General features: G+C 45.7%; 1 protein-coding gene across 1 annotated transcript in view; it reads left to right on the top strand.

Moving 5' to 3' along the window:
* Window positions 1–6,939: 6,939 nt before the first annotated feature.
* Window positions 6,940–13,197, top strand: part of LOC119378646 (protein PTHB1-like) — a gene marked incomplete at its 3' end in the record, with an annotated part of 18,567 nt that continues 12,309 nt past the window's right edge. The window contains exon 1 of the mRNA XM_037647710.1: window positions 6,940–7,072. Within this exon, the coding sequence (XP_037503638.1) occupies window positions 6,961–7,072 (112 nt within the window). The remainder of the gene's footprint in view (window positions 7,073–13,197) is intronic.

The raw sequence follows: 13,197 nt of genomic DNA, 5'->3' as shown, positions 1-13,197 counted from the left end.
TTGCTCCGCCCACTGAGGCTATAAAAGCAGGGCAGACAATAAACGGGGGGCTTTTTTGGTTTGGGGCTTGAACGCTCGTCTCTTGTCTTTTTCTTCTGCGCGTCTGCCCCGACACGGTGGCAGTAACGCGACACGTGCTGCAGCAATGTGTAATTGCAAGGGTATTTTGGAGAGCCGTTAACACTGGTTTTCTTGGCCTCAGTTAATACTTTTGTCATATCTGGTCGTTGCTCGCGTATATAGTCGCTTTGCATGCCTTCTAATTGCTGCGGTCTTTTTGTCTGAGGCGTAACAGATGTGAGGCTGTTGCAGCGGGTCACCGCTGCTGTGCTCTAATTCCGCTTCTGGAACACTCCGAACTGCTGTCCTTTTAGTTGGAGGCATTGTTCTTCCTTGGGGAAGAGGAATTTCTATACGGCAGTGGTCGTGCCCAAAGGCGTCCGCAGAACTTTTTGCAGGGTGGTGCATCCGGCGGGGGGGGGGGGGATCCACTACAGCCAGCCTTTCTTACACTGCCGTGACCTGGCCGGCAAGATTAGTCACAGTGTGTAACGTGAAAAGTTGGCTCGCAATCCTGAAGGGCGTTTCACACAGATATGCAGGACCTGAGTGTGCTAATCAAACTGTGTAGCTTATTGCTACTGCATTGAAAAATATTATTCGAAAATCCAGGGGGGGGGAGAAGCCCTCCTTGCGCCCCCTCCGGACGCCCATGGTCGTGCCGTTTCCTGTCGGTGGTTGTTAGACGCGTGCGGCTGGATTTTCATCTGGTCTGGTTCTTGTAGCCGAGTCATCATACAGTAACTGGCGAATGTATATAGTATATATTAATATTGTAGTGGTGAAAAAGGAGCAAGGCATTCACGAGTGGGACGCTCTCTTGGTGTGAAGTGCGAGCGCTGATCGCGTGCTGTTGGCGCCGAGTCTGTTCGACTGCTATCGCTGTGCCGGCTTTCTGCCTGCTATCCGACGTCGATCAATAAACCACCTTCCAATTTATTATTTCCGTGTGTGCATGTCCCTTTATGCATGTGGGTTCTTGTATGTATACATTTCCCGCTGACACTATGCAATTATGTAAATTGTCTGCGCCATAACATCTGTTGTACGTATGTGCTTTCATGCATGTTCACGAAGTCATGTATATTGTGTGACAATAAGTTTATAATTAGTGTGTGTATGGTAGTCCTTAGTAGCATGTGTTAGTGACATCCTGTGGACTTGGATATTTCTGTGTCATGTAAATAGTTCTTAGTCATTTGTATATGTTACTATCCTATAGTTGTATCGACACTGTGCCCAAGTGTTCGTACCGTCATACGATGGAATAAACTTCTTCTAAACACATATGCCTGTTGCCATCTGCCTGGTGTAGAAATGCTGAAATGTTAATATTCTCAAACATATGAGATATAATTTGTAAATGAGGAGCATTTCTTGGCGAACCAAAGGGTCTTTGAATGTATCTGTTACTGTTCCTAATTGATGGGAATGTGCATGGTATGACGTGCGTGTTTGACAAAAGTGAAGGGAATGTCATATATCCGATTGTAATGGCATCAGACTTGTACACGTTACATAATATAAGTAACCTATTACAATTAGAATTACTTCCTTTAAAATGTAATTGATTACAGTGGTCAATTACAGCCCCAGAAAAGCAACTGAGCAATTACAGAAATCTAATCGATGAATTGTGCGTTACTTCAAAATTTTATCGCCGTAACACAATAACAGAAGCTTGCTCAAGCTGCAACGAACTACTGTGGCCTGCATGGTAGAGCGAAGGCTGGAGGCCTGCGTGAAGGCTGGGAGGCTTACTGTGGCTTCTGTGATATAGTGCTACACGTTGTTAACTTTCAACAGGAGGGTTTTTTTTCAAAGTTGTCTTCGCTGGTTCTTCCACGTTTCCTCGTTAAGAGGTCAGCTGCTACACTACATGCGCTGGAGGGAAGGGCAGTATTATAACGTAGGAACACCTTGCGCACTAGCTCGTAGTTGCGCAGTGCTTCGATGAAGCGTCGGGCGTCGCTGGTGCCGGCGCTCGGGTAAGACGTTGCAGGTAAATCCAGGGAAAAGGTGAAAAAATAGGTTCTGTAGAGACCCCCGGTTTAACAGGACGGGTGGGTCCCTACAGAGCGGTCGCATATTTTTTGGGACGAGGACTGCCGTAGAAGACTGGTTACTATACTTGACTTCAGAAAAAAAAAGTAAGTGACTATTGGAAATCAATCGCAAGAAAATATATTTGAATTACCCAGAACGTTACGGTTTCGAAAAAGTAATCGATTATATTACAAAATTACATGAAAATGGATTAATTGCAAGTAACTGATCACTTGTAACGCGTTACGTACAACCCTGAATGACATAAATGACAAGGCGTGGCTTGCGGTCGTTCCTTTTCCTGACATGTATGCATGCCATGAGACGTGACGCATTTACTCGCATAATACCAGCAATGGTTGACTGTCAACTAGTGTTGGCTATATAGGTTGATTAACCGTTCGCTGGTGTGAGCTAACAGCCGGTGAGTGCTGCCTAATGATTCCTAATGTTGCGCAGTGGCGCGGGCGTGTCAGTAGGGGGATTACGGATGCCCCCCCCCCCCCCATAGGCATAGGCGTATCTACCGGGGAGGCAAAGGGGCACTAGCCCCCCCCCCCCCCCCCCTTCCCCCCCGCTGAGAAATGTCGGCAGTGGTTATTGTCGGCCACTTTCGACAGTGGTTATTGTCGGCTGCAGACTGGGAAACTAACAATTCAGGCAAAGTTTTACTTGTACGCAGCAATAACGTAATATTATAATAAAATTTGTCCTACGATTCTGCTGTGACGACTGTCCTCCGTGTGTCATGACCACGCATTGTAGGCTACCTGCTGTGCGGGCTGCCTATTCCAAGCTTGTGCGTCTTGCGCTCGAGCATTGCAGATGAGGCTATCGCTCAGCAGGGCTCTATAACATGACAGCAATCTGTCATGATTTTATTTTGTTCTGCCTGGCCTGAAATTTATGTAAACGGCGACGCAAGTATGGGCGGGAACCATTAACGTTTTATAGCCCGATCAAACGCTCTCCTTTTTCAGGAAATTCAGTTCCTTTCTTTGAAAACGAATAACATCGCCACTGATCCATATTCAAGCTGCTGTGAGTTGATGAGTGTGGCGGAAGTGTCCAGTATTTTAGTTGTGCCTAGTCAGGACAGCTAAAATAGATTCTCACTTTAGTCTTCGATTATCCTGCTTCATTTGGCTTATCATATGTAGCCTGCAGCGATCGTGGCGGCTTGTAACAAGGCAGTGGACTTGAGCACATTGAGAAGCCCAGCTTTCAAGTTAGCCTCGTTACTTGATCTACCTCACCAAGGAAATAATCAGCGTCCACGGTTCTCTGGACTAAGAAGGCTGCCTACCTGCAAAAGATTGTCCTAATAATGTTTATTTCTCTCTCCATCTCTTTGTCAGCAACGATGAGTTCACAGACAGTTGTATACACGCGCAAAAACAGCTCAACTACAACTGAAAATATCTATTATACACATATGAATCCATCTCGCCCGCTGCTATGAGCAGCCACTGCCAATGTGATTGACGGGCAGCTTTCTTAAATTACGTTCGGAAAGAGACACTGTCTGGCTATTCAAAAAACATGGCTGATCCCCCCGTCATAGGAATCGGTATAACACGAAAGTGAAACGTGTCTTCACAGAAGTAGTGCTTATTGTGTAGTGATATATGAGAGCTTGTACAATGTCTATTCGTGTTTGGCAGCTATAGCACCGTTTGACGTGGATGCACTCATGTTGACAGCATGTCTCTATCGCGACGACTAACGCCCATGATCATGATTAAACCGTTGTCGTAGCTGACGGTGTGAACATATATTTGGACACAGCGAATCGTGAATCCCGCGTAAGGATGATATCAACAAGCTCCTAATCAACACTGGTACCTGGTATGCACTTCTTCAAAGCGTCGTCAATTAAGGAGAGAAACGGCACGGTGTGCGCTTTCTAGTAATGGGTAGCCGACGCCTGTGCTCATGCCGACGCCTGTGCTCACACACACTGCGCTTCAGCAACACGGGAGGTAGAGGCAGTAGAGGTTCGTAGCCTGAGCCGCAAACGCGTGCGTCCCGCTGGCCTCTGTCTCTAAGGCGCTAGTCTCGCTCCACCAAGGCACGAGATTCGCCCGTCGAAATCGCGTCCTTTCTGCAACGCGTATTGCAGCAGTTTTGTTAGTCGGTGCTCTCGCAAATGAAGCAGTCGGCGGCGGAGAAATGTCGTTGGTGCACGTGGAAGCTGCACTACTCCGATGAGCCGGCGCACGCTAACACGAAGCCAAAGGCAAAGAACGTAACTGCGTCAAGGGTGCCTCGGTGACGCCAGCGCGGTCAGTCTACCTCTCTGGTATCGAGACGCTTTAACCATGACCTCCGATATTGCGTGCAATCTCGGAGTAAGCACTAGTAAGTGTCGATCGTGAAGCATTACTTCTTTTCACATCTCACAGACGGCAGCACCGCCCCGCTCCGCCCGCCGCGAAAGAGAATGTGTGAAAGATATAAGGCGCGTTCGCGCCGTGTCTAGCATCTCCCGAGTTAGCTTAGTCGGTAGGGCGTCGGGCGCTTGCCGTCGCGGCCGCAACGTCGTGGGTTCGATTCCCAGCGGGGTACCTTTTTCTGGGTTTTTTTTCTTTCTCACCCGTTGGCATCCATTTTATCAACGTCATATCCGTGACGGATGTACTTGGTGGACCCCGGCATAAAACACTTTCGGTGATTTTATGGCCCATTGAGATATTTTTACGAATAGCGAAGAACCAATGACAAGCAACACGCCGTAATGAAAATTGTTCATTGTTATTATTTTTTGCGCAGTCATGCGTGCGTGGTAATCACGCGGTGTATCACTTACGCGTCATTTCTTGCGTCGTTTTTAGGAGCAGCTTCTGTGAGCATGACCCAGAAAATGTCGACCAATCATTAACAGCTAACGACCTATACGGAAGGAAACAATGCGGGGTAGTTTAACGTTATAATCGCCCACATTTTTTCAAGGAAAATTTGAGCTTACACAGTTTAAGTAGGCTGTTTACTTGGAGGAACCGGAGGGGAGGAGTAAAGGGCCACTTCACCGCTTTTCCGTCCACCCCCCACCCAAGCTGGGAAAAGTAGGGGGACATAGAACGACACCTAGTATATAAATTCGTAGTCATTTATGATCTTATAACTATACACAACCAGCTCACTGTGGTTTCCTTATATATTATTGGACTGAACGTGGTCTTCTTCTAAAGAAACACTTTATATAAGAGGGCTCTAACAGTAAAGTAATTGGCACTCGGCTTATACTGAAGACTTCTGCGAAGTACCTTGCTTTTTTAGCCACATGGTTTGTTTAATAGGTGAGAATTTAAGGTACTAGAGTCATAGCAGGTTCTTCATACTAATCGTATCTACAACGCCAAACTAAGACTTGGAAGTTTGCTGATGCAATGCTCAGATGATCAGGTTAAATTTGGGTGTACTTTTTACACTTCACGGTAATATTTCCAAAATGTTATAAAACATTGCTGTGTTGTCGCCGCGGTGTAGGGCGGCCCAGCCCAGCCTGCACAATCTGTTTCTGCAGATTCGTCCCTGATTTAAAACAGCTTTGAAAAGCAAGTCATGTTATCAGCTCAGTGAATATAAAAAAAATCACCTAAAATTATATATATATATAATATATATATATATATATATATATATATATATATATAATATATATATATATATATTATTCGAGGACACGGTGTCGCCTGAACCGGGGGTGATAGCAAAAAGCAAGGTGTTTTGACGCACAAGTGAAAAAAACTTTTCTTGACGTTTTGGTTCTCCTATCTCTCTCTCTCTCTCTCTCTATCTATATATATATATATATATATATATATATATATATATATAATATATATATATATATAATATATATATATAACGCGGGCAGAGTGAGCGACGCCAGCCTCCCCCCCCCCCCCCCCCCCCCAACTCGCGACCCCAAGTGACGGGGTTGAGGTCGTTAGCTTAAAATGGCAGGGGGGCGGTCGCCCTCCCCCCTCTCTGGATTTACGGCGGTGATATTTTGTACAAGCTCTTATTCTCTCTCTCGCTCTGCCTCTCTCTTCTCCATCTGCATTTTTGCTGGTGACGTCTCGTTACAGTGGTCTCATTTCCCTTCCATTAATTTTGGACCGCTGCTGTACACTGGTTAAATGTGCTATCCCGTGAAAATGTTCTCGCCAGTCCTCGCGTACCGTGTCGCGCCCTTTCGATCACGAGCGGTGAGGCGGCAAGCGCTCTCAACACGAGTCACGCTTCCAGCTGGTAAGCGGCGGCATCTCGTGGCGTTACTTGGCACGATGTCCGTTGCCTAGGTGACCGGCAAAACCGACACGCGCCCGTGTTTTTCAGGTATGCCATACATCTATTTATTCGGGACCTGATCGCCGCGATAGTCTATAAAGCTGTATTTGTTGCTACAGTGGCCACGCTTGAAATGACATGATTCACTGCAATACCTGTACGAATGAGCGGTTAGTTTAAGCTTGTCACCGTTGATGCATGCCAAGTTTCGCCCGCACGCTGAAGCGAAAAATTTATCTCCGCAGTTTAGTCTCGCCAGTTGGAACTATTAGGGACGGCTAAATATAGCATCACCCTCTAAACTGTAATGCCACCTTACGGATGAAGGTTTTTGCGTTTCTAGGAGTGATATTTGCGGGCAAAACTAACTTACCCTTGCTGGTTGTTTGTGCTCACGACCTTTGATAATCGAGAAATGCCGATAAAAAAAAATGATAGCTCTGCCGATTTCCTGCCGATGGAGGCAGCTATCATCTCTGAAAGTTCGACGGTGGCACGCATTCACCAGGCAAAACGCTTCCCTTTTCTCTCGTTTCTCAGGCTTTGGTGAAACTGCAGATGTCACTATTTAAAGCGCGTGATTGGTGGACTGCTACCTGTGGGACCGACGAGACATTCGACGCTAGCTGCCTCTGCATTGGTAATGCCAGCAACGACCCATCTCAATCAGGTCGGTGGTTATCCGGAAACATTGCTGTTGCATGCACTGCTCGACCATCCTTTGCGTAGGCTCCGCTACTTTCGGTACTAGAGCCTAGGCAAGGCTTAGAGCGCATTATTAGCAAACCGACCTTCACTAGTAGTTTTTAAGATAGTCGTCTATACTTAATAAAGGTCACTTCAGGAAACTTTCGAAAGTTCCTGCAGCTTTATCTCATCGGTTGGCATGGATGACCACGCCTGCCCGCGGTGTACACATGTGGCCGTTCATAAAAAAAAAAAAATCTACATGCGTATTTGGTTCCTCAGTTTTCGTGAATTTCTTCAAGTACAGTCAGAATCAAACTTGTCTAGAGCAGCCATTTGGCCACTTCAGCCGCCGTTTTTCGCAAAAAAAAAAAAAAATGCAGCGACCGACGCCGTAGTGATACCAAACATAGCCAGATGGTCCAGACCGCATGCTAGGCCCTTGTGCTATGATTCAAGCATGAACGGAAGCTTGTAGCTAATGCGAGGAGCAGTTGCGGACACCGACAGCGACCACAGCCACAAGCCCGACCGCTCTAGACAAGTGTGATTCCGACTGTACAGGCAAGGGTAAATGTGTTATTGTGCGTCGTTATGGCTTTATTTTGTTTTTGCTTTCTTTTTTTGGCGCACCAGATCTACGGGGTCGTGCTCTACAGGCACGTGTTTGTAAAATCAGCTTGACTAACCAAACTAAATTACAAGTGTTGAATGGGACTTAGAAGCAAGTTTTTTGTGGGCAAGAGGCTCGTCGTCCAATAAAAGTGTGGAATGATAAGGTACGCTGCGTTGAAATGAAATTTTGAAAATGCTGTTGTCTCCAAATTTTATTCTAATTCCGGACACGTTATTCAAAATTGAAGTACAGAACTCATCACAAGCCTGTCATATTGGTTGCGGTTTATTATTTAAGACGTTTCTGCGGGTTACTTTGGTGTGGCTGATTGCATGGTATAACCCCCCAGAATTTTTCCTAAGGCAACAAATGCGCCGTTCTCACAAACAGCTTTATTTATTTATTTATTTATTTATTTATTTATTTATTTATTTATTTATTTATTTATTTATTTGGCACTCTGAACCCCATTCACGGGGTCATTACAGGGAGGGTAATGTGCATTCGGCGACAAAAGTTTACAGACCGCTAGGTCTGATGAAACTTTGAGTTTCCCAGCAATTTGTGACTGTATTCGGTTGAACTGCGGAGTATATGTGCTACGCGCGTTGTATAACAGGCCGGAAATCTAAGTTCAAGGCTGCCTGCCGAAGCAGCGGGAATATCTGGCATGTTCTTGTGTCTCGCTGTCTAAAGCTTTGACGCTGACTGTACGTAATATTCATGCATGCATAAAGAATAACATCCTAAGTAACACACAAGTTCACTTACATTATTGGTAACCAATAACAGAAATACAAAGAACAAAGAGAAGTCATCATACAACGAAAATCAACGAAGAAATGCTCGTACCAAATTTATTGTACACCATTACAAAAAAAGAAAAAAAGAAAACATATCTAACGCATTTTTCACAATCGGCAGGCCTATCATTGCTTCCAAGTGCGTCAGCCAAACTGTTCCACATTTCAACTGTGCCAGAAAAAAAAAAGGAGGAACGAAAGGCATCAGCGCTCGTTAAGTAAGGTTGGGTTGCTCTGCTATTGTTTGTACGGTCGCATCTTCTTCCTGGTGGTTGTAGGTATAAATTATTGCTTATTTTTGTTCCCCCATTGATGGTGTTAAAGAGAAATTTTAGTCTAAGTTTACGTCTGCCTTCCTCCAGATACTCTAGCTCACACGATTTTAACGAAGCCGTAACGGAATCCGTGCGTCGGTGTTTACCGCATATGAAAAGGAATGCCAGTCTTTGTATTCTTTCCCTTTTTGCCTTTAGGACTTTCTGATAAGGATACCATACTAGACAAGGTTTTATACGATAAAGTTGTTTTTTTGTTTTGATCACACAGCTTCTGCCAGCACATTGGAACGGCACATTTTTGAAGTGCACTTACAATGCGTGCATTGTTCACTGCTGAAGTTGTTTGCGTGGCTTTTAAAATAAACACAAATCATATAGATTCGCATTACGCCATTGCCACTGATGTTTCCATTCGGGACGAGATAGCAGAAATTGGCATGCGCATTTTACAACTTTCCGGGTCTTTGTCTGTCTGCCTTTCTGATTTTACATGTTTTACGGGCAGAATTCAAGGAAATTATCCTAGCCCCGTGCAAGAAGAAACAAGACGATGAGTGTTATCATGACATTCACCATACGCGTACGTGTGCTTAGCGCTGACTGATAAAATATGTTCATTTATAGTGCGCACAGTTCATTCATTGGTCCCTCCAAACTTACAAGTAGGTCATATAATTTGGTTGCCAGACTACTGGGGGTTAGATGTGAATCAGCAGATTCACTTGCCAAGGCTTCCCTGGATGGCCTGTTATGTACTGTTTCGCCAGATAGGGCATATGTCTGGCAAAACAGGATTGCACTGAGAATAACAATTTCTAAATTTACACACCACATGCTCATGTAATGCTTACCTTTAAACAATTATGCGCGATGTATTTTCGGCCCTTATTAAATTAATTTATTATTACGTTTATAGATATAAATGTACTGCCCGATCCTTGGCCAATTCACCGTTGTGGGTATGTGCGACGGCATGGGTATCATCGCCATCGTCACAATTATCATAAATCTTCCTCTTGAGCTTGTGCCATGATTTAGTGAAGAAGATCTTGGCCGACCTCTACAAGGTCAAGGAACCAACTTTTTTTCCTTTTTTATTATTATACATATATTTTTTAATCGTTATCCTATGGCTTTGTTAACTTCTTAACTCTTTCCTTTTTTTATTTACATCGCGTTTCGTGCTTATTTTTTTTTCTTTTTGAAGTTTCATATATAATTATCAGTGTGGCCAATCCCCCTCGTGGGTATGAGCCAGTCTCCTTAGGGCAAACAAACAAACAAACAAACAAACAAACAAACAAACAAACAAACAAACAAACAAACAAACAAACAAACAAACAGAAGGCTTCTTTGCGTGCCTCGCTTTCTCACCGCCGACCAAGGTGGTGGAAGGCGAAGCAGCAGTGGAAACACTGCTTCTTCAACCATCTGTTAGGCCCCCGCAAGTGACCTTTGAAAACGTCGCCACGAAGCACAACGCTCAGCGCCTGTTGAGCGTCCTCAACATGGCTAACACCGAACAGACGACAAGGCAACGGGTGCCGCGTGACAAAGATTTCACCGCAGCCCCGATCTCCTCAAGGTCCTTCCCGAACAGCGGCAGCTGGTGACAATCTCATCTAGACCTGACGAGAAAGACACGTCTGCGCGTTTGTTCGTCTCTGTGTCCACTGACAAGGGTTACGGCCGCCTCGTCTTGCCCGGAAGATTCCGCCGGGAGGTGTGCCCGTGAGTACCAATGTCAAGCAGTATGACGTCCCCAAAGAAACTCAACTTGACCTCGAGGCCTCCCAGGAAGGATCCTGCAGCGTCAGCTATAATAGCAAAGTCAGACCCAGTGCAGTTCACGAGGATAACTACTGCTCCGGCCATAAGAACCAACCCGGTAGAATTCCAAGACACGTTCAAAGTAGCGTGCTAGTTGTGAGAACACACGAAACACAACCGGACTATCCCGGTTCAGCGCCCTCGTCTTTCTCGGGACAGCCCGCCAGGAGGTGCGCCCGAGGATTAATAAGAAGCAAGTGCCATGGTCAAGAATTCTCACATCTTCGCAGAAACCTAAGTAGACCTCTGGGCCTCCCAGGAAGGTTCCCGCACAATCAGTTGAAAAAGCAGTGCCAAACCCAGTGCAGTTCCCCAGGAAAGCTACTGTTGCCACAAGAATCACCGTCGCTGTGGGATTCAAGACATGTTCAAAGAAGCGCACTGCTTGTCAGAACGCACGCAACGCTATACCGTGCAGTCGACTCCGCTCCTCAAGCAGGCTTCGTCAAACTCATCCTTTAGTAATGGCCGCTTGAGAGCTGATACCCAACATGCGAGCCATTGCGCAGCTGATCTATTGTTTTCTGAGCTATTGCCCAACAAATAATGACCGTTTTGGGACTGACTGTGCTCAGACTGGAGTTTCTTTTGCCGTTCACCCTGCTCAAAAATCGGACGGTGAGACACTCAAAGCCGAGTAAGTTTGCCAAGAAGGAAACGGGACAGAAACATTTAGTTGTTACATTAGTTTTCGTAGAACCACAAGCGGCTTCCCAGAAAACAGCTATGATTAGGTGAGGGCTTTCTATAGGCACTGTAGCCCTGAATGCCGCCCATCTTCCAAGCGAATCTGGCGACCTCAAGCACTTTACGCAGAAGCCGACATAGGGACCAGTTAACACTTCCAGGCTACCGCTAGTGCTGCATTTTAAGACTGCTTGGAATCCACAAGCACATCATTCGAAGACAGCTTTAAAGTTAAGACTAAGAACTCGGCTAGTTCAGAACCGGTTCGTATCTGCATGTAAGACGACCCCGCTCAGAACGACACCTTCGAGCTGGACTTGAATGCACAAGCGAACACGCCGTATCAGTAAATTGAGAAACTCAAACATAGTGACGTTTACGTATCTGCGTCAGCAAGCATCGCCGACAACTGTGATATTATATATTCTTTATACGAAGATTTCTGTGCGGAGAAGGACATGCCCATGAGTATTTTTACGGAAGGCAGCCTTCAGGGAAAATGTGAAATTCTCCAGTGGTTCCTGTACTCAGCCCCTTGGTGAATAGAGGCTGTGTGCCAGTAATCCTCGACACGTCTCGTTCCTTCGGATCGCACATTGCTATCTGCACAAGCATCGGCGATGAATCGAGCACTATAGTATGCTCTGACCAACCCACGTTCGTTGGGGTACAACACGCGTCGTACCATGACGCCGAAGACCTCGCAGGCCAGGTCGTCATCGAAGCTGAAGGAGGTCGTACACTGGCTGGTGCTGGAAGGAAACTTCTATAAATCTGATGAAGTTGACGGCCTACAGAACAGTATGGATGAAACTAAGCACGACAAATAAGAAGAGTCACGGTGTGTGTTGTGGCTCCGTGGTGTTTCGGCGTCTTATGGTTGACATACGAGTATTGCGAAAACATTTAATTCAGTTGGAATAAATTTATGTGTACGCTATTTTATCCATGAGTTCCAAGTTCATCACTTCCTCCACGCTCAGTTCAAGCACATGTCTTGATCACCATCAAGCACGAGTGGAACGCAACCCTGTCGCTAGCAGCGCTGCGCACCACATGCACCTGGTGCTGCCTTTGTGCTTTTTGGACGCCTGTGTCAAGAGCACGCTGGTAAATCACACGCGGGCCCTGAAGTGTGACGGGATTGTGTCCTATGGAGTTTCTGAGAAGAAGTCAAGGCCCACAGGTCTGGAAAATGAAGGCGGCATGCCTGCCTGCTTCCCTGCAGCTTTATAGCAATATCAATGTCGTTGAAACCAAAGGGGAAGAGAATCCAATATCTCTGCGCGCATGTTACAGTAACACAGCACAAGATGAGCATCAGTTAGAGGCACTGAGACGGTAATGTTGTAACGATGTTTTTGCGACAGCTGGTACCACTAGGAAACGAAACAGCTTGTGATGGTATAATTGAAATTACAACGTCATTACAAGTTCATCGCGAGACAGTTATACTCATTATTTCCAGCCTTAATTGATTATGTTTGCATCTTCATCAAATAGAGTCTTTGGTGGTTTGTCGTTCATCCATACAGCTTGGCCGGACAGCAGTCTCGGCAATGTATGTTGCAAATAAGTTGGCGATTTGGGCGTAAAAATTCGGCGGATCCCACGCATTGTGAGAATCGGTTTCATGCGAAGCAGTCAGCGAGTACTTCTAAGCTGTATTTTATGTCTTTGAGCCAAGCTTTACGAGGTGATCGGCGTGTTTTTGTAAGTGTATCTGCGTGCACATCGCGGGCTTAAAGGAGTACTGACACGATTTTGAAGTGCAGCAAAACGGACGTTTTTGGTTTCCTTGGCATGTACTGTTAACGCTCTCCCCACATCGCATCCGGGAAACACGTATAAATATTTCAGTTTGATTTTAAAGTTTTCATCTCCCAGCATCTGC

Source organism: Rhipicephalus sanguineus, unplaced genomic scaffold, assembly GCF_013339695.2.
Source record: "Rhipicephalus sanguineus isolate Rsan-2018 unplaced genomic scaffold, BIME_Rsan_1.4 Seq91, whole genome shotgun sequence".
Taxonomy (NCBI): Eukaryota; Metazoa; Arthropoda; class Arachnida; order Ixodida; family Ixodidae; genus Rhipicephalus; species Rhipicephalus sanguineus.
This window is presented reverse-complemented; position numbering and strand designations above follow the sequence as displayed.